The sequence below is a fragment of the Panthera onca genome, chromosome B3 (assembly GCF_046562875.1).
Source record: "Panthera onca isolate mPanOnc1 chromosome B3, mPanOnc1 haplotype 2, whole genome shotgun sequence".
NCBI classification, from domain to species: Eukaryota; Metazoa; Chordata; class Mammalia; order Carnivora; family Felidae; genus Panthera; species Panthera onca.
The window spans coordinates 130,762,248-130,789,674 of record NC_138344.1 but is presented as its reverse complement, the minus strand read 5'-3'; the positions used below and the strand labels follow the sequence as shown (position 1 = coordinate 130,789,674).

The following is a 27,427-nucleotide window of genomic DNA, read 5'->3' as shown; positions in this document are numbered from 1 at the left end:
TGCTTATATCGGTTGCTTTATGCTTGTGCTTCACTTAGAAATCTTGGTTTTCCTCATGTATCTGTGGCTTCTTGATCTCTCTCAAGAGTGCTGAGAGCCTAAATGATCTGTCTCTCACAGTGCTCTCGGCTCCTCTGCTCCTCTTACCCCAAATGCTTTTCTTAGTAACGTCATCTGTACTCATGGCTTTAGCTATCACTTACAGGGAACATGAGACATAGGGTCTTGTAGTGTCCTGAGCTGGGCTGACATGGTGGTTCCCACTGGTTTCTTTGCTTGCCACCTCCACGAAAGGTCCCTAAATCCATTCACCCAACCAGAAGTTGGAGTCATAGACCCTTCTGCTTGCCCATCCCATAGCCAATCAATACATCTTCACTTTCCAGCTCCTTACAATGCTCTCAAATGCATCTCACTCTCTATTCCTTCTGTACTTGTCTTGGTCCCTGTTACCTATTATCTGGATCCCTCCCTACCTCCACTCAGGCCTCATTCTCAGAGCCATGTTTTATGCTACACCGAGAGACAATTTCCTAAAATATAATACCTGGTCGTGTCACTCGTAGTCGCTCCTCTAATGGTCATCTAAAGGTTTTGGTACAAATTCCAAGTTCCTTGACTATCTCTTTGTTATTGCTTTCTTTTTAAACATCACCGTCCAAGAACACACAAAGAGCTTGGTCTGTACAATACTTTAGTCTTTGGAGTTTGTCAAGATATCTTTTTGTGGGCTTGTACAGAATGAAATTCTTTATTCGACCAGTGTTGGCTTGAAAAGAATAATTTTATCTAACTGTTTTTATTGATCAAGATTAGACTTCACTTTGATTTTTTAATCTGGAATTTAAATTTTTCTTCAAACCCAGGAGATTCAAATGTTGTCTTTCTTCTTATTTTCTTCTCCTGTATCCTATTAGGTATACACTAGATGGTTTCATTCTCTTCACTATATATTTGAACCTCTTGTTGACATTGTTTATCTCTTTATACGCTTGCGCACATTTCTTTCTAGTTCATTGATCTGTTGTTTAATTTGCCCGTTGCGTCTTGGATTTCAGTCTCTGTGCATTCATTTTTTTCAGTTGTACTTGATTTTTTTAAATCCATTTTTTAAAACACAATGTCTTTTTCTATCATTAAGGTTTCTATTCTTTCTTTTGTTCTCCTTAATGATTTTAAGAATACTAGGTTTTAGTATTTAGGTATCGCAGGCATTTCTAATTCTTGGAGTACTGATTCTACTGTTTGCTACAACTGCTGATTCTTCTTAGGATGGTATATATCTCCCTTTGATTTTTAAATTTTGATTGTGAGCTTGTCTTCAGTGGAGGTTTTTCGCCTGTGGTGGTCTTATGTATTTGAGCTATGGGAATATTTCCTGTGGGAGAGGTTTGGATTATTTTTCCCCCTGGACCCAGAAGTTTCACAGTTTCATGAAAAGTTTTGATGTTAATTTCTCAGCTTGAACCACGTATCTAAAGTGAATTTGGATGCTGCACCTGTCTTAATTCAAGCTGGGTGGTATGACATCCTAAGATATTTTTCTCTACCTAGAGCTGGTATGGTGATAAAAAAAAGAGAAGGGGCAAGGGTGGATTTCTGGAATAGAGCAAAGTCTACTATAAAAGCAGGCAGAGGTTTAAGAAACAGGGAGGGGACAGAGAAAGGTATTCCCAGAGACTGAAGGAAGGCCAAGGGAGAAGAGGATTTCAGTAAAAGATGTGAGTTCCACTGGGTTAAATTTAGCACATGTAGAATTTCCAGTTAAACTCGTCCTCACCAATTAATTCTGAATACTGCTGAAGATCTGCCTTTGTGTAGGCTCCTTTGTGGGACCTTTCATATGCTGGACCACCATAAACTACATGAAGGACATAAAGAGTGCAGCTGTCCACAGGATTTGGAAACATCAGTCAACAGGTCAACACGGATGACAGAAGTTGTGTGATTAAACTATTTTCCTTGAAGGCATTTCTGCCAGTTGAATTAAATTCAGACTGAGTTTGACATTCAAGGCCTTCGCCTGTAATGTCACTCATTTATATTCATGAATGTTCCACCATCACATCTGCTTGCTTATTGACCTCTGTGGGGGCCCAGACTGAAGGCCAAGGTCCCTCCATATAGCAAAGCCTTCCCTGTCTCAACTTGCTGAGTGTTCCTTTAAATAGTATCTCCTTGGGTTGCCTGGGTGGCTCAGTTGGTCAAGCGTCTGACTGAAGCTCTGGTCAGGATCTCACAGATTGTGGGTTTGAGCCCCACGTCAGGCTCTCTGCTGACAGCTCAGAGCCTGGAGCCTTCTTCAGACCTGTGTCTGCCTCTCTCTCTCTGCCCCTCCCTCACTCACGCTCTGTCTCTCTCTCTCTTTCTCTCAAAAATAAATAAACATTAAAAAAATAAACAAATCCCACACCCTTTGTGAAGCTTTTCTAGATTTCCCTAAACCAGTTATGATTTCCTCATCCCCTGAATTCTCATAATCTCATGTTAGCAATCCTCATCACCCCTGTTTGACCTTACATGTTTTTCCCTATCTGTGTATGTGTCCTATGACCTCTCCCACCCTCACTTTTACTTTCTGGAGGGTAGACTCCAAACCATCTTCACCGTTGGGACACCCTAGTGTCTAGAATCATGACATGACAAAGGTTTGACACATGGCTGATAAATGAATTTATAGAGGAGTATGAAGGTGATGTGCTTTGTGCTTTAACCTTGTGACGAGGTCTGGGATCAGAGCAGTTGATGCATGGAGGGTGCCAGGGTGGACCTTCCTTCAGCGTGTCCAGGAAGCTCTGTGCGGAGGCCACACACATCACTGTAAAGACAGCCATGTTGAGACCAGGGGCTTGGGCTCTGGGAAGAGAAGGACTTGAAGATTTGATTGAAGGTGAAGGCTATACACTTTGGTGTCAGAATGAGGGAGGATCAGTTGAGACTTTCTGTGTATCAGTCGCCGTGAACATAAGCCCATTGTAGGTCAGATGGCCAGAGGCAGAGAAAATATACACACTCACATATCCATACTTACTGCGTCTATAAACGTAATTTTTAAAAGACACACACTCCATACACCTCAAAGCCTCCTAGTAAGAGGTTGAGGCCCCATATCTGAAAAATCCCATATTAGAGGGAAGCCAACCTTATTCAGAGAATCATGTGGAGCAGCTGTGACCAAATGCCTGTTGTAGCCTGGTCTTGGCAGTAAAGGTGTGTTATTGGAAACCTTACCACTTGCGCTCACCAGGATGAGTCAGCAACAAAGTGGTCACACGAGCACTGGGCAGACGTAGCCTGCATAGTTAGGAACAGTGATTGAACAATCATTGAAGCCTCCACAACTCACTTGAGTCTTGATGTAATTCATGGGAAAACTGTTCTTTCCACAGGAGTGTCCAACCGATGGCTCTACCTTTTCTCTCCTTTTGTATTTTGTCTTTTCTTATTTGGAGACAAGAGGGACATTTGGATAGAAATTGTTGATATTTAGACTTAGATCTTACTGTCTGTCAAATACCCTCGTCAGCGGCAGCGAGGGTGAGGGCTCATGGCCAGGGATAAATGAGAAAGAAGCATGATGACACAGGATGGTCTATGGGCCAAAAGTCACTAGGGTACAGCTTTTGGATACGTTCAGATTTTTAAACAGCAGATTTATAGCCCTAATTATTTACTTTGAATTCATTTGTGTTCCTAGAGCCCGCAGCATCTGGGTGGCACCGACTGGCAGTGGGGCACATTGGCTTGAACGTGTTTGTGGTGTAGATTATTTGCCTGCGGGGCTGAGTAATGAAAAAATTCCAGAAATGGAGGCGCAGGGTGGATCTGAAGGAGCCCATGAAACCCTGAGGTTTTTTGCCCACATACAGTGACACATGCTCGTTGACCCAGAAGGGCATGTCTAACCCCAGCTTACTGGGGTAGCTCAGAGTCAGTGGAGACACATAGCTGCTTCATAAAAGCTGCCAGATGAGGAAAAAAGGAATTGCTTTTTAAACGACTTGATATATTTGCTGAGATCACAGAAGTTCAGGCCAGCAACAGATGTATTCACCTATCTTTTTAAAAAGAGGGATGATCCCTGAGATTACCTCTAGGAAGTTTAAGTGCATGGAGAAAAATACCCAACACATCTAAGAAGTAATGGAATCATGAGTGAATAAGCAGCTTGGTGTTGCCACAAATAAATCATCCAGAATGGGTCTGAAAGCTATTTAAAATTCACAGTGGAGGGGAACAAAGTCACTGCAATACATCTTGATTTTAGTAAGGCATTGGGTGCCACGTCACAAAATTTTGCTCATGAAATTAATTGACACTGGTGTGGATACGAACACTGTCATAGCGATTGATAATTTTTAGGGGGTCTGTAAACAAGGCACGGTGATGAATAATAGTGTGACATCCAGCCAGAGGTAGTTGATTAGTAGGGGTGCCAAAGAGATTGGTGTTAAGCCTGATCATATGCAACAATGTTATTAATGGTTTCAAAGGGAAAGTAAAGAGAATGTTAATGAAATTTGCAAATTATACAAACCAGGGTGGTGCTGGAATAAATCCAATAAGAATGATGGATAGAATTTATTCCAAGAGATATAGACAGGTTCAATATATGGGTAATAAACAGCAAAATGAGATTCATTTTCAAAAAATGCAAACTAGGATAGATCAGGGGAAAAAATAAAAGAAAAAAATGATTCCTATAAGGGCACTAAGAATTTACTTAATTTGCAAGATGCTTCAGGGTCCTTTTTAGCGGGGCACAAACCTACCTCCCTACCTCTCTGTCTGAGTCATCTTTTCCTTTGTTGCCATCCCCTTGCACCTTGCTTCGCAATCCCCTTGAATGGTCTGTGCTCTTTGATACCTCTATGCTTTTGCAAATACTGTTCCTTTTGAGCAAAGGCCTTTTCCTTTTATTTCTGTGTATAAAATCTGATGCGGTCTTCAGGTCTCTTACTCATCGTTCATCTTCTTTGTAGTATGGTTCTCTATGCCCCCGAGAACCACTTTGTCCGCTCAATGGCCATCTCGCTTGGTAAACGCTTTTATTGGGACTCTTGCCTTACCGCATTGTGACCACGGAGAGGGAGGAAGGGCAGTGGCTAAGCACATGGTCTTCAGGGTCAGAGCCAGGAACCCAGCCTAAGTGCCACATCAACCACTTATGGGCTGTGTGACCTTATTTGAGTTCCATAGGCCTTTCCAAGCCTCTGTTGTTCGGGCTATAAAGTGGGCATTGTCTTAATCAGTTTGGACTGCTATAACTGAATATCATAGACTGGGGCCTTTAACAACAGACATTTATTCCTCACAGTTCTGGAGGCTGGATTCTGAGATCAGGATGCCAGCATGATTGCATTCTTCATGGAGAGAAAGAAAGCGAGATCTTGTCTTCTCTTTCTTTTTATGTTTTTTATGAAAAAATTTTTTTAAAATGTTTATTTGAGAGGGAGAGAGAGAGAGAGAGCAGGGGAGGGGCAGAGAGAGAGGGAGACACAGAACTCAAAGCAGGCTCCGGGCTCCAGGCTCCGCACTGTCAGCACAGAACCTGATGCAGGGCTGGAATTTATAAATTGTGAGATCAAGACCTGAGCCGAAGTTGGATGCTTAACCAACTGAGCCACCCAGGCACCCCTTGTCTTCTCTTTCTATAAGAACATTAAACTCATCATGAAGGCCTCATCCTCATGATCGAATCTAACCCTAATTACTTCCCCAGAGCTCCACCCCAAATACCTTCACATTGCGAGGGTTTCAACATATGACTTTTGGAGGGAGGGACACAAACATTTGGTCCATAGCAGGCATTTTGCAAGGATTTAATGACATATATATAAAAGAGTTTGGCCAGTTCTTAAGCTAGTTTTCACTGGCAAGTATGATCGTTCTTAGTAATAATGTTTGCTTAAGCCTTTAAAAAATTTTTTTTTTGAGAGAAAGAGATCACAAATGGGGAAGGGGCAGACAGAGAGGGAGACAGAATCTGAAACAGGCTCTGTGCTGTCAGCACAAAGCCCAATGTGGACCTTGAACCCATGAACCGTGAGATCATGATCTGAGCAGAAGTCAGATGCTCAATCGACTGAGCCACCCAGGCACCCCGCCCTTTGGTCTTTTAAATCCATGAACTCTTTGAGGTCAGGAAAATTATTCTTATTCTTTATACTCTTCCTAGTCCTTCATACAGTACCTGGTACCTTGCAGGGCTTTGAACCAGTGGGCCACACATTGGCATGAGTTCTTTCTGAAGCTATTGGAGCTGTTCCTTTTGCTATCTGTATTTTGGGTTTAGTAGAGAAATGGAGGAATTAGATAATTAAGCCCCTTCCCAGTTCTTTTTACAGGTGTTTCCAGGAAAAGCACTGACATTTCACCTGTGAGTTAGGTACTGTTTCAAACATCCGGTAGAGATTTCCCAGCTTCTTTCTAGTGGGATCATGTCTGAAGGAGTATGATCAAGTGTGGGCCAGATGGAACTAGTAGATGGGCTGGGGAACAAAAGCCACATTAATGGTCAAATAGATAGTCTGGGAAGCAATGGGGGTGAGGTAAAGGCATTGGGAAGAAGGAAACACTGCCGTTATCTGATATGTGGGGCCTCTCAAGGTGGGAGCATGATCTTGAAACTTCATAAGTCTTGAAATTAACAGTTTTGACAACAAAGAAAAAGAGTAACATGATGCCAACATGCCTTCTGACTGGTAGAATCCCTCTGGCTTTGGATTAGTCATTTTGGGTGAAATTCATGGCCCTTACATGCATTGCATTACTGAAAATATAGATATGAGATCCCAGGTAGGTTGCAGCCAGCCATTTCCTGAGATAACAGTGTGCATTGTTTGACATAAAGATATGCTAGAAACTACCCCAGCTTGCCCATATTTGCTCATCAATACCAGCCACTGTCCCCACACATTTGCTAGAAATCTGGTATTAGTTAGTCCTTGCTGAGTAACAAACAGCTCAGCTAATGCTGTGTGATAAACACAGGTTTCAGTAGGTCAGCTGCAGTTTTCCCGATCCAGGTTAAATTTGGCTGGGCCAGGCTGGACTCCAGCCAGGCTCATATCAACTCACGTGGACTCTTCGGGTATGCTCTTCTCATGGGAGATGACAGGACCATAGGAAATTGAATCAAACCACACGAGTCCATTGAAAGCCTCTCTCAGCTAAGGAACATCAAAGAGGCAGAGAAGTATACATAGCTTACACCACTGGGGGATACTGTAGTTACATAACAACATTGATGTGTAATTCTATAAAATAGAAGAGAATGAAGAATTGGAAACAATAATGCAAGAAATACAATCACCACCCCACTTCTCATCTGTTGTTCATGCTCAATTAACTGGTGATAAAGTTTCTCATCCAATTCTTATCCTCTACCAGCCACAACCACCAACTCCAATCTAACCTCTGGATGTGACTCTATTTTTGAACCTTTCTTTAATGACACCATCCTCCAGCTACGATGGCACTGGCCTCATGGACTGTCTGTGTCTTCACGGAAGGCACTTGGAACCCAAGGACCCCTCTTCAACTGCCCTTACCACCCCTATCTTGGAGAGTCTCTGGGTTCAGATGGTAGGGCTAGAAAGAAGCTGTAATTTCTCATTAGCTCTGGTGAACTACCACTCCCCTAACTGACACTGAAGAACGAGGTACATATTTTACAATGTTTTTAAAAATGTTTATTTATTTATTTTGAGAGAGAGAGAGAGAGAGAGAGAGAGAGAGAGAGAGAGATGGAGAGAGTGAGTGAGAATGGGGGAGAGGCAGAGAGAGATGATCCCAAGCAGGCTCCACACTGTCGGCTCAGAGCCCAACATGGGGCTCTATCTCACAACTGTGAGATCATGACCTGAGCTGAAATCAAGAGTTGGACGCTTAACCAACTGAGCTACCCAGGTGCCCTAGAAGGTGCATATTTTAATCAGAGTTTCCTGGACTATCTTTCAGCACAACCTGGCATTACTTAAATAGCTCTTTCTGGTTAAGTCAGGCTGATTTCAAGGAAATGTTCTCAAACTTGACTTTGGATTCAACATTGGGTACAGATTGAAGAAGAAGAATCAGTATTTCAGAGGGATAGAATGGTATTTAGAAATAGGAGTTCAGAAGACTTTCTAAGTTTTTAACTTACTCTAAGTTCAAAGGTTTAGCCTCTACTAGTTGGGAGGCCAAAAAATAGAGGCTGGCACTCAGTTGGTGGGCAGGAAAATCTATCTGTTTTGATCTAGGACCCAGGGAGTTCAGTGATCCCCGAGAATTTCTCTAAACTCATTATGTTCTTTTCTCCCCTTCACCCTTTGTGGTCATGCTCCACTGACCTCTGCTTGTCCTCAGACCCACCAAACATCCACACCTCAAGACGTTTGCAGGTGCAGTTAGTTACCTCTGTCTTGAATATCCTTCCCTGACTTGACTGGGCTAGTTCCTTTGCCATCTTGTTTCCTCCACTTACAGGCTCCCTTCTCAGAGAAGCCTTTCTTGTTTACCTGTGTTGTATAGTTTCTAATTGCTTCTCAGATGCACTTCCCACCCTTCTCCACTCTGTTCCGTGTTCTGGGAGACAACACCAGGCTTCCTCCTGGGATCAAAAGTCAGGGGTTGAGAGAGGTTCAGGATCCTTATTCCTTGAGGTCTCTCTCTGATGAGTCCCATGGGTGCTCTGTCATCTCTATCAGAAGCCACAGTCAACAGGATCTTTTCTGCAACTGCAGAAATCTTCCTTCCCCTGCTCTGTTGGGTTGGTAAAGGTAGACTGCTGGCTTTCCTCTTGCCTGCCCTGCCAAAGAATTTCACCACTCCTGCTACTCTTTTCAACCTTCCTCACACTTTTTAAGCAAGTAGTCTTTCTCTAAACTTTCCTCAATTGCTCTGATTATGTTTTCCATCTGCTATAGTACTCTATCCAAATACCTCCTTGCCCCCATTTTTTCCATTCCTTTCTTTCACACCTTATCTTCCCCTTTATGAACTTTTATGTAGTGTTAAGTTTTATTTGTTTACTTGATTAATACATGTGTCCCCTCCTGATGGTGAGTTCCATGGAGATAGGGACAGGGCTTTATTCATCAGTATATAGTCACCACCTGGTACTTTGTATCTGGCTCAAAAATGTATTTGTTGAGTGGGCAAACAAACAAACAAACAAACAATGAATGGATAACAAGACACTAATCAGGTTGCCAGAGAAGAAGTGTTATTAATTGAGCAATTACTATTCGGCAGGTACTATGCTGTGTGCTGTCCACACATTACCTCTTTCACAGCACCCTGTGGGTAGCTGAGACGAATGTCAGTGTTATAGAAATGAGGAGACTGGACTTCTGGGAGGTGATGTGGCTTTCCAGGGGACACATAGCTAGCAGGTCGTGGCTCCAGGATTCAAACCCAGTTCTGTCTGACTCCGGGTGCTATGGATTTAATCACTGCACTGAACTGGCTGGGCACTCGCAAGTCGCGTGGGTTCCAGTAGCCAACCCCAATCTTCTGTTTGGCTCCAGTGGAGAATGTAACCAGTAGCTGGATCAAAACTCCTGGTCCCCCCAGGGCTGCCAAATGGACTATTCAAGCACATTCCGACTGTGCAGCTGATAGAATCCCCCATCATTTATTTCTCTCTCGTCAGTGAATAATAGAACCTGGCTTACGGAGGTCATGGGTAGTTCTCACCTAGTAGATTCTGTCTCCTGTCTATTCTGTGTGTACCAAGGATGTATTTAATGATTTGCTCTTATGTATACAGAACATGTGAAAAGAGGTTAATTCCATACCAAACAGAACACCTGTCAAGAAATTAGGGCCTTAGTTTTATAAATCCCCAGCCTCTCTTTGATTATTGCTGTAACTCATGCAGACAGCAGATAATCTCTAAATTATACAGAGCTTCATGATTAAAATATTTTGCCCCTTTTTAATAGTTTGAGAAGAAAGAAGATGTGGCTTTGGAGGCGTGGTGTCAAATTAAGCAGTAATAGAGCCGCAGAGGAACATAATAAATATGCATAAAGACACTAAAAAAAGCATTTCTAATAGGACCATACCATAGGAATTTGCTATGTGTGAAATTGAAAGACTTCCTAGGGAAAATCCTTGGCCCATTTGCTTTTAAATTCACTTTTTATGCCCTTTTGTTAAAAAAAAAAGTTTTAAGCTCCATTATTCCCTTGCAGAGGAATCTGATCAAAGGAACATTCTTGGAGCTCTAGAAAACCTTTGCTGAGGGCAGGTACCCACCAAGCCCCCTGCCGGCCCACAGTTAGGGTGGAAGACATCGTTGCTCTGGTTTTACCTCTAAAGACCAAGGCTATCACCCCAGGTATAATCAGTCAATGAGAAGAGCTCAGAAATAGTTATCGAGGCCATCCGGGCTAGGCTTAGCAGGAGAGAGAACTGAAAGATAGCAACAGGCCTGGGAGAGCTCATAATTCAGCCAGGGACACTGGATGTCCATCTGTTGTGAGGGGATGTCCCAGAGATTTGTTCAAGGAGCAAAATCTGGGGAGTCCAAGACTGACAGCAGACTGCCAATGGGGATGACTTTTCAGAGCAGGTGGGTCTTACACCTGGCTGTCAGAGATGATCTGGAGTGTCAGGAGGGAAGGCAAGGGCTCTTCAAGTGGAGCATGTTGCCCTTAGAAGTTTGGAAATGGGTCTGCTGTGAATAAAGCTTCTTGCTGTGGTGAGGCCAGCACAGGGGCTATGAAAGGGTGTTTTCAGAGCTGGTCGAAATCCTGATGCCACTTTAGCTGTTTCTGAGATGCATGTCCTTGGTTTTGCCTGCAAATCTCAATTTTCATCTTCCTAAGATATCTGGATGGGGGAATGTTGGAAAAGACAGTGGAGACTGAAAAAAAGAATTTTACTCTTCAGGATATTCTGTCTGTTCTAAGAAAGCCAATAAATTTGCATGTGGTTCAACCTTTTTGCCCAAGATTGATCACAGTAGTGAAATTACTTCCGTGGAGAGACAAAGCTTCCAGAACTTTTATGCCTGTTATTTAAGTATTTGGTAACTTTATACAATTTCCATAGCTTCATAAGTTGAGGTGGTGTGGTGGATTTATTTAATGTTTTCTCCATCTTAATTCAAACATTAACGTTTTAGAAAAGTGTCTTAGACTACTTAAAGATCTCCAAAAATGTTGTCTGGGTTCTCCTGGTGTCTAGGAATTTGGGCTATATAAAGGGCAACTCTGTAAACAGACTTGACTATCAGATAAATATATCTTCATTTTGTTTGAAATCTTTCATGAAGGAGGTTGATTTTCAGCCTTTGTGAGTCAGATCACATTTTGATAGCAACAAAGAAAACAAATGAGCTAATATGACCCCTGTATTTTTCATCTTGCAAACCATGAGCTGAACTTTTACAGTTAATGTCTTGCTGAAGTTTGCCCATTTTCTTTTTATCTAGAGGCAAAGAAGTGAGAAAATAATGATTTATTGAGCAACTTCTACATGCTCTGTGCTAGGGGGTTTACAAGTGATTTCTTGTGTAGTTCTCAGAATGACAATCAATGGCAATACTACTTTCATCATCTACAAAATGGCATAATAATAGTGCCTATGTCTCAAAGATGCCATTAGGATATAATGAGATAATGTCTGTACAGTATTTAGCTTAATGTCTTCCTCGTAGCTATAACCATTACTATTATTATTATTATCATTTTAATTTTATTTACCTCACCAATGTTATCCAATCAGTAGGAGCTAGGATAGAAGCATTCTTATAAAAAGGCCAAAAATGATTCATATCTGTAAGTAAGATGGGGAAAATTAGCTTACCTATTTATTATGTGCAAGAAATAGGCTTATATTTAAAGGCTTCTTCACAATTCAGTTGGATTTGGGTGAATCCGAATTTAGCACATGTTTACGCTCAGACCTTGGTTTCTAGTATGATTTTCCAGGAAAAGGATCCAGGGCTCTTTGGAGCAATGGCTGATTCTAGGTCTGGGAAGGAAATTTACAGGACGAGCCTGGGTCATCTTGTAGTGTTAGAAAGTCAGAACATGCTCAAAAACAAAAGCAAAACAAAACAAAAACAAAAATGAATCCCCACCACAATGATGGGAGTATGTCAAGGAGACATAGTAGCCAATAGAAAGAACCTCCAATGGCCCAATCTGGAACAATATGAATAAGAAAATAAAATACTATTGAATTATAACCCAAAGTATAAAATAAATATCCAGTAGTCCGTATTGACATAAATGATTGAATAATTAAATAAATGGAGGAGAAGAAAAAACCTGTACAGAAGATTAATTAAAAGATTAATTAAAAGATAAATTAAAAATAATTTATGTAGATTCCTTGTCCTCAAGAAGGTGGAGTACAGCTCCCCACTCCTTAAATGCAGGCTGTGCATAGTGACTTCCTTCCAAAGAGCACAATATGGAAATGGGGAAAAAAGAATGATTTTACAGAAAGTAAACTTGACAAAGAGTACCTCCGCCAGGTGGCCAAGGTCAACAACATCGACAGTGGTAAGTCACGTTAGTAGCAAAGATGTGAGAAAACTGTCACTTTTCCTCTGTGGTCTTCCTCCCAAATACCTGTAACTCCAGTGTAATCATGAGAAAAACATCAAGCAAACTCCAGCTGGGGACATTCTATGAAATACCTGATCAACACTACTCAAAACTGCCAGGGTCAGCAAAAACCAAGTCTGAGAGACGATTACTGCCAGGAAGAACCTAAAGATACATGATTAAATGTAATGTGGCCTCCTGGATGCTATCCTGGGAAGGTGGAGGAGGAACCTCTTGGGTTCCATAGCTCTTTCCATGTCAGACATTGAGCTGGGTCACCAAACATCTCTTGGTGCTGTCTTGCTAAAACTCGCTGAATCTGGCCTGTGAAGAGCTGGAGAGGGCCAGCTAGTGGGTCTGATCTGTGGTGAGACTCAAGTTCCCAGTAGAAAGGTTATTCTTTTGCTTGAGAGCCTCTTTCCACAAGGGCTCGATTATAGGGAGACAGATCAATAGGGACACCCTTGAGAGGGAAGAGAGGTACTATTAATAGTTACAAGGGGAGAACCAGAGGAAGCCAGGGCTCTTCCAGGCAAACCTGGATGTATGATCAACCTACATATCAAAACATTCACAAGACTGGGAGAAAGTTTTGCCCCAACCATGCTGTTTCTGTGAAGATCCTTTGGATGAGCGAATGGACTCTTTAACCATCCTTTCCCTTTTTTCTCAGAACTCTGCATATATCAATCCCTGCCTATATTTGCCTGACACTTACATGTAAATGATCTTGCATTTGCCCAGGTAGTTCAGTATTGAATATTCTTGTGTTGAATGTGAAAACAAAATGGACATCTCTTGACAACTGATAATTTTCTTATTTCCTAAAGAAGTTTCAAAGAGTAAGCACTTTGAGGATAAAATGGTAAGTGGTTTGATGTGTGGGGATGAAGGAAGTTCAGTAAGCTTAACAGGAGGAAGGAAACGAGTCCAGGAAAGGATGCTGGTTCTCTCTTCTGTGCTGTTCAACTTTCTGGCACTTTTAACTTGTAAGGCACTGGTGTAATTTTCTGCTAATTCACAAAGTTCCTACGCAAAGCTTTCTTTATCCAGTTCCACATATTACAACCCAATCAGCCACATTTCAGGGGCTGCAATTGATAATTAGCCATTATCCTTCTACATGTCAACATTGAAGGGAGCTGGGTGCCAAAGATAAGGATAAGCTGAACTGACAGAGTGCTGACAAGCCTCAGAGGTGTGTGGAACGATAACAGCTTTGCCGATTGCCCTCTCCAGTGGTGAGGCATATACCAGGTTGCCGAAAGCAAACTTTAATATGGAAACTCCTTTTATTCCTCATAAAATGCACTAGATTAGAGGAGAGTGAAAATGGTTGTAAAAAGTGAAGTGCCTCCAGGCACTGCTCCTGTGTGAAAGCTCTCTCCCCATAGGTTTGTTATCTTTGACACATCCTGATGGTACCTGACTTGGAAATTAAAGTTGCTGGCAGGCAGGACAGTTTTACTCGAAGCTTTATGTGCCTTAATCAATGGATCATTGAGATATCAGATGACTGCTATCTAGATAGCATCTAATATACTTGTAGAGAGCTTAGGTGGGTCTTGATTTCAATAATTTAGGATTTTAGGTGGCTAAGTTATATATCTCATTTTAGAAGACAGTGCCGTGGTTAATTTTATGTGTCAACTTGACTGGTGCCCAGGCATTTGGTCAAATATTATTCTGGGTGTGTCCGTGAGGGTGTTTCTGAGTGAGATAAACATTTAAGTTGGTAGACCGAGTAAAGCAGATTGCCCTCCCCAGTGTGGGTGAGCCTCATCCAATCAGTTAAAGGCCCAAATAGACCAAAAAACCTGACCCTTCCACAAATAAGAGAGCAATCCTCCAGTCTAACTGCCTTTGAGATGGGACATTGGTTTTTTTTTTTTCCTGCCTTTGGACTTGAATTGAAACATCAGGCCTTCCTGGGTCTCAAGTCTGTGGGCATTCAGCTCAGAATTATATCATTGGCTCTTTTGGGTCTTAAGCTTGCTGTTCGCAGATCATGAGATTTTGTTGGCCTTCATAATAACATGAGCCAATTCCTTATCTGTCTATCTATCATCTATCTATCTATCTATCAATCATCTACCTACCTATCACCTACCTATCCATCTATCTTTCCTATTGCTTCTGTTTCTCTGGAGAACACTGGCTAATACAGATGATGTTAGTTTGCTAAGGCTGCCATAACAAACTACCACAGACCGGGTGGTTTAACCACAGAAATGTATTTTCTTACAATTTTGGAAGCTGAAAGTCTGAGATCAAGATGTTGACAGGGTGCCTGAGTGGCTCAGTCAGTTCAGTGTCTGACTTCGGCTCAGGTCATGATTTCATGGTCTGTGAGTTTGAGCCCCACGTCGGGTTCCGTGCTGACAGTTTAGAGCCTGGAGCCTGCTTCGGATTCTGTGTCTCCCTCACTCTCTGCCCTTCCCCCTGCTCATGCTCTGTCTCTCTCTTTCAAAAATAAATAAGCGTTAAAAAAATTAAAAAAAATTTTTTTGACAGAGTTGTTTTCTTCGGAAGGCTTGCTCCTTGGCTTGTATGAGGCCACCTACTCCCTCTGTACAGTTCTGTGCCCTTATTTCCTACTCTTACAAAGATACCAGTCATATTGGATTAGGGTCCACACTAAGTGACCTCATTTTAACTTAATCACTTCTTTAAAGACCCTGTCTCCAAATACAGTCACATTCTGAGGCACTGGGGTTTAGGGCTTCAACATATGAATTTGTGAGGAGAGGCACAATTCAGCCTATAACAAAGACACTTTGTATGGATTCATGAGCTTCAAAGTCAGGCCTTGATGCTTTAAAAGTAAGTACTGGAAATGGCTTACATAGAAAAAAAAAGAGAGAGATTTTTAATCAGGGGGATTATGAGGCCAAACAACCTTTTCTTTAAAAGTCTGTGCTATTTTCCTTAATGGAAACAGTTGAAAGGATAAGGGTGGTTGAATGACTCTAGAGATACAGCAAGCGAGGAAAGGATATAAAAAAATTGCCTTTAGATTCCTAAATGGTAAGTAGAGAAATTGCAGCAGATTGCTCGAGGGCATCTCAGCTTAGAAGTAAAGGCTTTTAACTGTGTAGCTTCTCTGTGAACTTCCTGTCATAAGATCCTTCTTAAATGGGACACATACATTAACCTCTTGTATTAGTTAGGACTCCTCAACCCAAAGGTGACAGAAAGCAAACTCAGTCTGCTTATGGAAAAAAGGAAATTTATTGGCAGGAATCTGGGTATTTGGGGGAAGATGAGAACAATCAGGCCACAGGAAAGATAAGGAGACCATTAGCCTTAGAAATGACTACAAGCAGGTATTCAAATGACATTAAGGCTTTCTCTTTGTCTCTGAATTTTGCTTCTTTCTGTGATTGGCTTCATTAATGTCTGTCTCTTTCTCCCTTTGCTTCCTTTCTTTCTCCCTCTTTCTCCACCAGATTAGGGAATACCCACCAATAATTCCAAAGCTTTACATCTTTGGGCCTTACCTACCCAGAGAATCATGGATTCTCTTTGAGATCTAATTATACACTCCTGGGAAGGACTCTGGTTGGCTCTGATTGGCTCATACGGTGGCAAGTATCTGCCCCAGACCAATGAACTGTGACCAGTGGGCAGGGTTTTGTTTACAAAATGGCTGCTTTCACAGTGGGGGTGGGAGGGAGGAGGTTACCAGATAAAGGAGAATGGGCAAACAATCCTAGTGTTATCCTCTACACCTTGTGCTCCTAGTTTTTATGCCTTTTAGAAAAATGACTTTTAGATTATTGATGGCTTCATATTGATGGGACTCTTAAAACTTTTGAATGAAAAATTCAAACCATAAACAATTCGATTTCTACAAATTAGGAAACATTCTGGCATAGCTGTGATGGATAGTCAAGACACCTGTAAAGTTTCAAATTTTGCTAAAACCAAACTAAAAAAACCCAAATCAGCAGCAGTAGAGTATCTATTCTTCAAGGAGCTTTCAAAAAAGAAAAATGGAATTAAATATTTGTGGAAACAACATCTGATGTCTGTTAGGGTGACATATGAATAGATGCCCATATGTTTTGTTACCTACTCCAGGACAGGTTTGAAAGTAAAAAGGAGGCACTATTAATAATTATTCGAGGAGACCATGAGAACATAGTCACTCTTGCTTACATTACCCATCTATCTCTTCTTCCAAGTTGTCTACTTTTCCCATTAGAGCCCTTAACATATTAATCATAGTGATTTTAAATCCCCTGTGTAATTCCAATATCGATGTCATATCTGAGTCTGGCTCTGATGCTTGCTTTGTCTCTTCGGACTGTTTTCTGTTTCCTTTTATAGCATGCCACGTAATTTTTGGCTGAAAGCCCAAGGTGTTGGTTAACAGAATCAGAAGTAAATGGGCCTTTAGTGATATTTTATGCCAATTTGAGAAGGCATTGAGTTGTGTTTAATGTTTGCTGTAGATCCAGGCGTCAGAAACCTCAAAGTCCTCTAGTGACCTTGTTTTTATCTCCCTCATTGGCTTTGGGCTTCTCTAAGTACTTCAGAGAGAGTCTATGTCTTACAACTCTTTCGGTTGCAATCCACTCTTTATACTGATCCCTTCTGGTCTGGTGGTCAGGTATGTGGGAGGTGAAGCATTTTGTAATCTTTTGGTTAAATCTCAGTTTTTTAGCAGGCTTGTGTCACAGGGCTGTGACCTTCATGAGTGTTTCCCAACCACTCATGACCTCCTTCCCATTCCTGACTAGCTGAAATAGGATGACTGGAGAGAGAAAATGTCTTACCCCCAAGTGGGATACACCTCTGGTAGTCTTTTCTCCTGGCTTTTTCTGTGGAGAGTATTGACAATGGCTATCTTCCCCCTTTTCCTGTCAGAGCCATGAGGGGATCTTTCTTAGATCTTCACCATGAGAATCTAATGGGGCTCCAAGAGTAAAAACCCAACAATGTGTCGGGCCCCCTGAAGGCTGTGGTCCCTAAGAGTTCCGCACTCTGATGCTAGTGCATCTAGCCTCCAGCAATTTGTAAAAATTACCATTTAAGTGTTTCTATCAGTTTATGGCTCCAGTGGCTTCTGTTGCACGTAAACAGATCCCTGCAGTGGCTCTCTGGATCCACCCATCTCTTTAGATTTTAGGTCGCGGTTTGCCCTGAAACCTCAGTTCTCTGATGGGACCATGACAAGTCATTGATTTTCAGGCTTTTCAGCTCTTTATGGTTGTAAAGAGAAGAAGGACAGTTTCCAAGCTCTTTACATGTTAGAGCTAAAACCAGAAGTCCTTGAACCTAGAAGTCTTTATATTCTCATGATAAACTATGTATCTAGTGAGGACAAAGTAAAGACATTTTTTGACATGTGAGGATTCAGGGGTTTTACTACCCAGAGAGATAATATGAAAAACATATATATTCTGGAAAAGTTACAAAGGAATTCAGACTTCTGTTTCTCAGAAAATGGAGTAGACACACTTTCTACTTTCCCTACTAAGTACAACTAAAAATCTTAGACATTAAATATAAAACAAACATAAGAAGACATTGAAAGCTGAAGAAAAGAAAGTAGGCCAGACTCTTTTTTTTTTTTTTTTGGCCTTATATATCCCAGGAATTGAAGAAATTGGCAGCCCAGCAACACAGATGGGAGAAGACAAAAATAAAAGTCATGACCAAAGCCTTCTCTGTCTAGCAGAAGGTCCAGGATGAGGGCAGTCCAGTAAGACAGAAAACTTTTAGACAATAAATAAAGCATGAATGTCTTAGATTTATTTTACATTGATGCACATGTTATAAACCTTGACATTGGCCATATAAAGTTAATGACATGTTGGACTGAGGGGGAAAGGAGACAAAGATTGGGAGGGTGTGAGGAGACACTAAGGCAAATATGGGGGTCCTGTTCCATCACCATCACATATTGTCTAAAGTTAATGGGCCAAGATATTGTGTAAAGCCAATGGTTCAAAGACTCAAAATGCGTAAGTAAGATTTGTGAATATAAATTAGAGAATAAAAAATATGGCAGAAATACAGAAGACACAGTATTGGAGGCAGCATGAATGAACTCAATCTCTCATTTTCATTGCAGAGAGTCAATATATCATGCTTAAAGTTAGCAAATTAAGAAATACAGTGTATGCACCCACTTAGTATTGTGGAAGTAAGCCCATAAGAATTACACAGGAGCACCTGGGTGGCTCAGTTGGTTAAGTGTCTGACTCTTGATTTCAGTTCAGGTCATGAACTTGTGCGTAGTTTTGGTATGGAGCCCTGTGTCAGGCTCTGCACTGACAGCATGGAGGCTGCTTTGGATTCTCTCTCTCTCTCTCTCTCTCTCTCTCTCTCTCTCTCTCTCTCTCTCTTTCTCTCTCTCTCACTCTCTCTCTTCCCCTTCCCCATTTGTGCATGCTCTCTCTCTCCCTCTCTTTCTCTCTCTTTTTTTTTTCTCTCTTTTTCTCAAATAAATAAAAAAACTTAAAAAAAAAGAATTATACAAAAGAAGGAGTTATTACCTCTGAGGAATGGAACTCTTGGTTGAAGAGGGGGAAAGAAAACTTAGTTTTTTTTTTTTTAAGTTCATTTATTTATTTTTACATAGAGAGAGAGCACATTTGAGCAGGAGAGAGACAGAGAGAGAAGCAGAGAGAAAAGAAGACAGAGAGAATCCCAAGAAGGCTCCACACCATCAGCATGGATCCTGATGTGGGGCTTGAACCCATGAACCATGAGATCATGACCTGAGCTGAAACCAAGAGTCAGACACTCAACCAACTGACCCATCCAGGCACCTCAGGAAAACTTAGTTTTTAGCTTTTGAGCAGGTCTAGTAATATTTGAATTTGTATTACTATATGGATATATTTCTTTTATATTTATATTTGCTAGTAAGTTATTAAAAACAGAAATGAAAATTTTTACATAAAGACTTCCAAGGTCCCGGAGACATTTATGAATTAAGGCCTAAGTCAAAGTACTTGACAAGCAGGTTTTTGGAGGCAAGTTTATTATAAGTTTGCAGATGCTTTAGCCCTAAAAAAGTGAGAGTAGGGTGTATCTTCTGGTTTCAGAGATAACCCGAGGATTTGAAACTCCTCCCATATTCCTCACCATATATATCAATATATGTAATAGCTAATCAGAGCTTCATATCAGGCTCCCAAGAAATCAGTCTTTTGAAGGCTCATGATTTAAGCCAGAAAACAGATCTGCTGCTAGGAATTGAGATAAGTGTCAGGAAGGTTTGTTGGACTCTAAACCCAGAGAAGGCAAAGGCATGTCTTGTCTAACTGTGGTCAGCTGCAAGGCGCTTAGGTATTTCATGGTCACTCCTAGTAATGATTAGACAAAGAGACACACAAAGAGAGTGTGGAAGTGACATGAATGGGAGGGTAGAAGTTTAGTTTCACCATCTAGTCCTGTGAGAGACCCAGGACACTGACTCTACACTACTTTTGGCGAGAAGACAACTGATGTGTGACATGCATTAAAGTGCTCCCAGCAAAGCTCCATGAACCTGTGTATGGGGCAGGTGCTTGCAGCACAGGGGTGCAGTGGAGGGGTGGAGGTAATGAGGATCCCATCGCAGAACGTTTTTTGAAAAATGAAAGTTTTCCCACTTGGTTGAGCCTTACTGATCTTAAAGACCACTTAAAATTTGCATTAGCAGATGTTTGGAAGTTTTCTGGTGTGTCTGGAACCATGACGAACAAGGAGACATGTACTAACTAACACACATATACATGCACAAATGCAATGTGCACAGAGCCTCATCTTGGGCAATATTGGGGTTCCTGAAGAGACTCTACAACTCAGAGTCACAAAGAGATCAGAGTCTGTCAGTTGCAGCACTGGACATTGAGAAGTGAACTTAAGGCCCAAATGGGCTTCCCCTCCATTCTCTGTCTGGTCTCTTCTCTACCTCCCATTGAACCTGCAACCCAGACACAAGGATACTTTCTCTCACTGGCTGACTGCATGGAGGAGGGGGGCTAGTTTACAGTTAATGTGAAAACAGGCCAGAGAGTTGGAGAGATGGAGAAAGATGGATGGAGACTTGGGACTTGGCTACTAGGCCTACGTGCTCTGTCCCAACCAGCCTAAGCAGATAAATGACCCCTCCTTATGAGGAAGAGGAGTAAGGGGGTGGGGAGAAGGGCAATGACTTTCCCCCCTGTTCTTCCAAAAGGGAAGACTTTTTCTGTTTTAAGAGCCTATAGGCAGGCGTAGGGGAGGAAAATTTTTCCTAAACCCTATTAGGGTCCCTGCCTGCATCTGAAAATAAAACTGACAAAGACAGATCAACAGGAGAAAAACATTCAAATGTTAGTGTATATTTAAACATCCATGGGAGCCCTCACAAGAAAATGAAGATCTGGAGAAGTGACCAGAGCAGGAAGCTTTAATATCTGTTAGACAAAAAACACATATTTGTGCAGAATTGACAAGACAAAGGGATTGGGCTGGGGGTAGTAAATGGTGAAGAAGTAACCAGGAAGGTAAGGGTTAATTTAACCAAGTTTGTACAGATTTCTTGGCCCCAAATTCCCATCTCTGGTGATAAGAATGTCTTCCCTTCTCCTTGTACAGGCCACATACGTTTCCCAGAGGAATTTTATGACTTATTTCAGGGAAGAAGGGCAGCAGATGGTGGGAGAGGTCAGAGCGAAATTCTTGCTTCTGACATTTAAAAAAAAGATGCCTTCAACTTAAGATATTTAATATGCCAAGGTGCTACACATTTTGAAGTAGCAGGTCCTGAACCCTAGCGCAGGAACTTAAGGAGAGAGACTGGGTCTCAGAGCCAGCAGATGGCTGTATGATGTGCTTCAAGCCTACCTATGTCTCGTACATAGCCAATATGTTTGAATCAGCTCTGTTGACTGGTAAAGGATATTCACGTCTTTCCCCACAAAGGCAATTTCTTTTTTTAAGTTTATTTTATTTATTTTGAGAGAGAAAGGGAGAGTGAGCATGCACATGGGCACAAGGGGAAGAGGGATGGGGAGAGAGAGAATCTCAAGCAAGCTGTGTGCTCTCAGCACTGAGCTCAACATGGGGCTCTATCTCACGAACTGTGAGATCATGACATGAGCCAAAATCAAGAGTTGGACGCTTAACCAACTGAGCCACCCAGGAGCCCCCAAAGACAATTCTTAATAAGAGAAAGCTGAATATTTTATTTTATTTTAATTTTTTAAAAGTTTATTTATTTGTTTAGATCAAACAAGCACGAATAGGGGAGGGGTAGAGAGAGAGGGAGACAGAGGATCCCAAGCAGGTTTTACACTGCCACCACGGAGCCTGATATGGGGCTTGATCCCTTGAACTTTGAAATCATGACCTGAGCCATAATCAAGAGTTAGACGTTTAACCAACTGAGTCACCCAGGTGCCCCAAGAGCTGAATATTTTAAAAATGATAAAGGCTAAGCCAGGATCAGACTTTGGAATGTTTTGCTTTTTCACTCCCAGCTCAAATCAATGAAACCCTAGACAGTTAAAAAACAAGGGTGCCCTCCCATCTTTTTATTAAAAAAAAATTTTTTTTAACGTTTATTCATTCTTGAGAGACAGACAAAGCATGAGTTGGGGAGGGGCAGAGAGAAAGAGGGAGACACAGAATCTGAAACAGGCTCCAGGCTCTGATCTGTCAGCACAGAGCCCAGTGCAGGGCTCGAACTCACGAACCGTGAGATCATGGCCTGAGCCCAAGTCTGATGCTTAACTGACTGAGCCACCCAGGCACCCCAGCATTTTTTTATTTTTGAGTTGTTGCCCACCACCACCAAGAAATAGATAGAGCACCTTTATTTTTACATTTTAATCTAGTAAAGAAAATGTAATCAGATAGTAATTGTTTGCTTTATACTACTAGATTTAGAAGGTCAACTCCCCCAAAATGTAGTGTAAAACCATTAATTAAATGTAAAAAAAAGAGATTTCTGTTGGCTTATGTTATCCTATTCAAGCCTTTTCTACCCCTTTAAATATTAATGACTTTTGTTAATGATGGGATGGTTATAAAATAATATGTGTTAGCATTTAGGACAGAAAAAATTATTATTGAGAATAGCAATGGTAAAGAAATTAATCTTAAATATCAACCCTAGTTAGCTGTTAGCAGTTTACTCAAATGGTGCCTTGAGAAGGATTCTGAAGCTGCATATGGGATTGATAAATTGTGCCTGCCAAAGCCAGGAAGGGGCGGTATTAATACTATGTTATTATTGTCATCTCTGTTTTGGGAGAACCCCATGAAACAATTGTATCAGCCATTTCCTGACATTGAATTCCATATCAGTTTCCTCATTTGTAAAATGACAATTAGATTGAATAAGTGGTTTTCAAACTGTGGGATAAAAGTTTCACTGCGATGGGGGTGCATTGTGGAAGCCAAGGGAATTATTACTGGCCTCCTATCCCTCTTTTAGCCAGAGCTCATCCATTTTTTATATTTTCATGTTTTACGTATTGGCTTCCATATCAACATTTGCTTGAACAAGTGTTCTTCATGTAAAGAGGTTAGAAAACTAGTGGATCGCTAATATTTCATCATTTTTTTCTATGATTTATTTTCTCCATGTCCTTCCCCACCCCCCACCCCCAACCCCAGTAGAACTGGGTAAGCCAGAAAAAAAAAAACTTCTCAGAAATATAGCATATAAGTTGGGTCTTGAAGGATGAGTAGGAGTTCACCATGAAGGGTGCATTGATGTGAATGTGTGGTTATTCCAGGATAATAATATTTCTTTTTTAATTTTAATTCTATTTTATTATATTTGTTTTTTGAGAGATAGAGAGAAAGGGTGAGACAGAAAGAGAGAAAGGGAGAGAGGGAGGGGGAGAGAGAGAGAGAGAGGCAGAGGACAGAAAGAGAATCTTAAGCAGGCTCCATGCTTGGCATGGAGCCTGATGTGGGGCTCAATCCCACGACCCTGGGATCGTGACCCGAGCCAAAATCAAGAGTCAGATGCTTAACCGACTAAGTCAGGTGCCCCAGGATAGTAATATTTCTAAATGATCCATAAATCAAGGACCAAAGAGCAAAGATTAAAATTCAGAGAGAGCTGTGAGTAGCTGCCAGGGTGGCCCTCAATGGATGGCCACAGTATGGGGCATTTGGGAAAGCCTAGAGTCATTATCAGACAATGACTCAGGCTGTTCTAAGACCAGATGTATAAAAAACACAAATTTATTAAAGTACAGAGGAGATGGTTAATTGTCAAGTCCTGGATTATTCAAAACTCCTTCCCCAAATTCATGAGCCAAACTGGTAATCAGAAGACTATTCAGTGAGCCTGAGATAGCTGCTTTTGACGGAAAATTCATCCTGGCCACCAGAAGGTCTGCTGAGCCTCCCTGGATTACACGACAGTCCACCTCTCTCACCTGCCCTTTCGGTGCTGGTTAAACCCTCACCGATTATTGCCCTGGACACTCCTGACACATGGAGACTATCCAGTTAGTATCACGATTGCTTTTGAAGGTTTCTGAGCCCCTATAGTGAGATGGCCAGTTTGGTGGGACTGCTGGCAACAGGTGCTGACTTTCCCACCCCTCACTCCAACAAGGGGAGCTTGATCTCTTCATTCGGGAAGCACCTTATTGCTTCTCTGTATATGGCTCTCAGTCTTTCATGTTGCCCTCTTCCCCCCCTTTTGTGAAAAATCAAAAGTTGGCTCTGATCAGCTGACATGTTCACTTTCCTCTTTTAGGAGCCTGCGTGCCTCAGTCCCACCTTCTGTGCTGGCAGAACAGAGATTGCATCTGACAGCGGCTGGAGGGTATCGCTGCCCTGCTTGTTCTTGGAATGGCTGAACACTCTTCTCTCTCTCTCTGGAATAGAACAACGGCTCTAATTTGAGTGGTTAAGCCCATTTAAAGTCAGAGATGCAAACTCTCGCCTTATAAATTTTGATGGGGCCCCCTTTTCAGGGAGCTGTGTGCACCATATGTTCCAAGGTATAATTACACAATTGTGGAGTTTGGGGTGAAAGCAATAACTATAATTTGAAGGGGAATAAGGCAGAGTTTCAGTTTTGGCAAAGGGGCTTCCCTGATTGAAGATGGCAAATGTGGCTGGGCGCGTCTAAGGGGGCTGCTTCCACCAGGAATCATGCTCAACCCCCAATTACCGCGGGATGTGAGTGCAGACATCCGCTGAATCTTGATTTAATTTATTACTCTTGCTATTCCAGGGACTGTGCTGATGCCGTGGATACACAGGCACACATTGGCTCCTTTTCTGTTTCCCAGCCTCTAACACTTTGCCAGGCTGCCCCTGGCCAGTCTGGGGTTGAAGTTAAGGCCAACAGGTTGCTAAAGGGTGGGAAAATTCTTACTGACTGTAGTGGGCACATTAATGGCGCCCCAAAGACATCCCCATACGAATCCCTGGAGCCTGTGAATATGTTATAGCTGGAATTGAGGTTGTTAATCATCTGAGCTTGAAATGGGGGAGATTATTCTGAATTATTTAGGTGGGCTCAATGTAACCACAAGGGTCTTTCTAAGAAGAAAAGAAAGGCAGAAGAGAGACTCCAAGTGATATGACGTGAGGAAAACTGGCCATTGCTGCCTTGGAGGGTAGAAGGGAGTCATGAGCCTGGGAATGTGGGTGGTCTCTAGAAGCTGGAATAGAGCAAAAAACTCTAGACTCTTTCCTAGAGCTTCTAGAAAGGAACATAGGCCTGCTGGCGCCCTGGCTTTAGCCCATTGAGACCAATTTGAGACTTCTGAATTTATAAACTGTGAAACAATAAATCTGTGTTGTTAGAAGTCACCAAGTTTGTGATGATTTTCTTTAACAGCAATAGGGAACTAATACACTGATGCACTTAACTAATTCTGTGTGAGATGGCCTCTGCCTTCCTTGGGCTTGGCAGTCAACAGCTGATTCTTCTTATGGGGTTGCTTTCCTGTACTTTCTTCCCCCAGAGAATTCCTCCTCCTTTCCACAGACCCCCGCCCTACCCCTCAACGCATACCTTGACTAGCGGTTCCTTACCCGTTTTTCCCTTGATATGGTGAATGCTTGTTCTAGTTGGTTATTCAGGGCTCCTTCCTCGGATCTTAGCATTTCAAATGTCGTTTCATGAGGTCTTCATTATTAGTCACCCTTTTGAGCCCTCTTGCTAGTTCTTTTTTTTTTTTTTTTTTTTTTTTAACGTTTATTCATTTTTGAGAGACAGAGTGTGAGCGGGGGAGGAGCAGAGAGCGAGGGAAACAGAATTCGAAGGAGGCTCCAGGCCCTGAGCTGTCAGCACAGGGCCTGATGCGGAGCTCACGCTCATGAATTGCTAGATCATGACCTGAGCCGAAATCAGATGCTTAGCCAACTGAGCCACCCAGGCACCCCAAGCTAGTTCTTTTTCATGTGGCTGGGATATGGTGAACAGGAAACCCTCATGACTCCTCAGTACCACCTTGCATGCAGGTACTAATATGCTCTTGTCACAGTTAGGGAAAAGGAAGCCCGAAGAGTTTATTCATTTATTTTTTTTCAAAGCCACGCAGCCAGTAAGTGATAGAGCCAGACCAGCATGCTGAGAAATCACACGCAAGCTGCTCCCTTCCTAAGGATGCCCCGTCCTTCCCCGACACGTCCCAGGCCTCTCTGTTCCTCACGACCTCATTCAAATACCTCCTCCTTAGAAATTTCCCTGATGGCCGCAACCTTTGCTACGTTTCGTCTTCTGCCTCTCTTCCGAACTTCAATCACTGAGTGTGGCATGGACAGCTTGCCAATCGCTTTATGTGTATTAGTTTGACCTCCCGAGTCAGAATGAAAATGCCCATAAAAATGCAAACACCTCCCCAAGAACAAGTGACAGCTTGCAGCTCTGGTGCTTCCCAAATCCAAGCAGGACCAAAGAGGCATTTCTTGCTGCCGGAAGCCTGGGACCCAATGAGACGTGGCTCCGATGGGACCGCACACACCCGGTTGCATTGCCAGCGAGAGCACTTCTCTGGGCCTCTAAAACGTCTGTCTTCCGGTTAGCGTGACTTTATAATTTTCCCCAAGAAAAGCTGGTAGTTTTCTTGGAAGAGAGAAACGGTTTGCCTCAAAGAGGCATTCAACTCTCCAAATTTGCCGAGACGGAAAACTGCCTGGATATTTAAAGTCAAGTCCTCCTGCCCCCACCTTCTGCTCAGGCCAAGGGCCTCCTGTGACGGTAGTGTGAATCGAAACACCACGGGAGATGGCATCTAAGCTTCACAGCGCCTCCTAGCAGGTCTGGGAAATACAAGCCCCTCGCCTGGCACGGGGGTGTTCCCTGCAAAGTGGCCTGGTGTCTGGAGAGTTGACTCCTTGCAAGAATCTTTCAGATCTCTCCTTTTCTACAAGCTTCCTGCTTCTCTTCCCACGTTACCCCTCCCAGCAGGGAATCAAAGCCATCAGAGGGCTCCTGCTTCCCATATAAACCCCCGGCTCCCATTGCTGGAGTACTGTTCTTGTTACGACAGAGGAAATCCCTCCTCTCGCCTTCAGCCAATCCCCCCACTCCTACTGTCTTGCCAGCTGGATTCCAGGGCCTTCTCTGGAACTTCCTGTAACCTGCTCATGGCGTTCCTCTTATCCACGCCCCGCACCCCAACGCTCGAACTAAACAGGCCTCATCACTTCTTGCTCTTCTTATAATAAAGGCAGAAGACCGTCACATGGCCAGTGAGGTCCTGTGTGGTTGGTTTGCCTCCCAGACTCATTTTATGCCAAGACCCTCCTCGCTGTCTGGGCTGTTGCTGATTTGGCCTTCTCTCAGTTCCTTGGACACACACTGGTCTTTCCCTTGACAGCACTTCTGTCCTCTCAGCCTGGAAAGTTCTCTCCCCACTCCACTCCCTCCCGCTTAGTTAATTCTTACTTCCTTCAGATCTCAGGGCCAC

At 42.4% G+C, this 27,427-nt stretch overlaps 1 protein-coding gene across 2 annotated transcripts in view; it reads left to right on the top strand.

Annotated features, from left to right (window-relative positions):
* Positions 1-25,322, top strand: part of GALC (galactosylceramidase) — a 150,765-nt gene extending 125,443 nt beyond the window's left edge. Inside the window, exon 17 of one of the 2 annotated variants that reach the window (XM_078447934.2) lies at positions 24,256-25,322. In XM_078447934.2, coding sequence (XP_078304060.2) covers positions 24,256-24,399 — 144 coding nt within the window. In that variant the 3' untranslated portion in view covers positions 24,400-25,322. Of the gene's footprint in view, positions 1-1,821; positions 1,920-24,255 lie in introns of those variants that run through there. The other variant, XM_078447935.2, reaches the window with a different exon arrangement.
* The last annotated feature ends 2,105 nt before the right edge of the window (positions 25,323-27,427 follow it).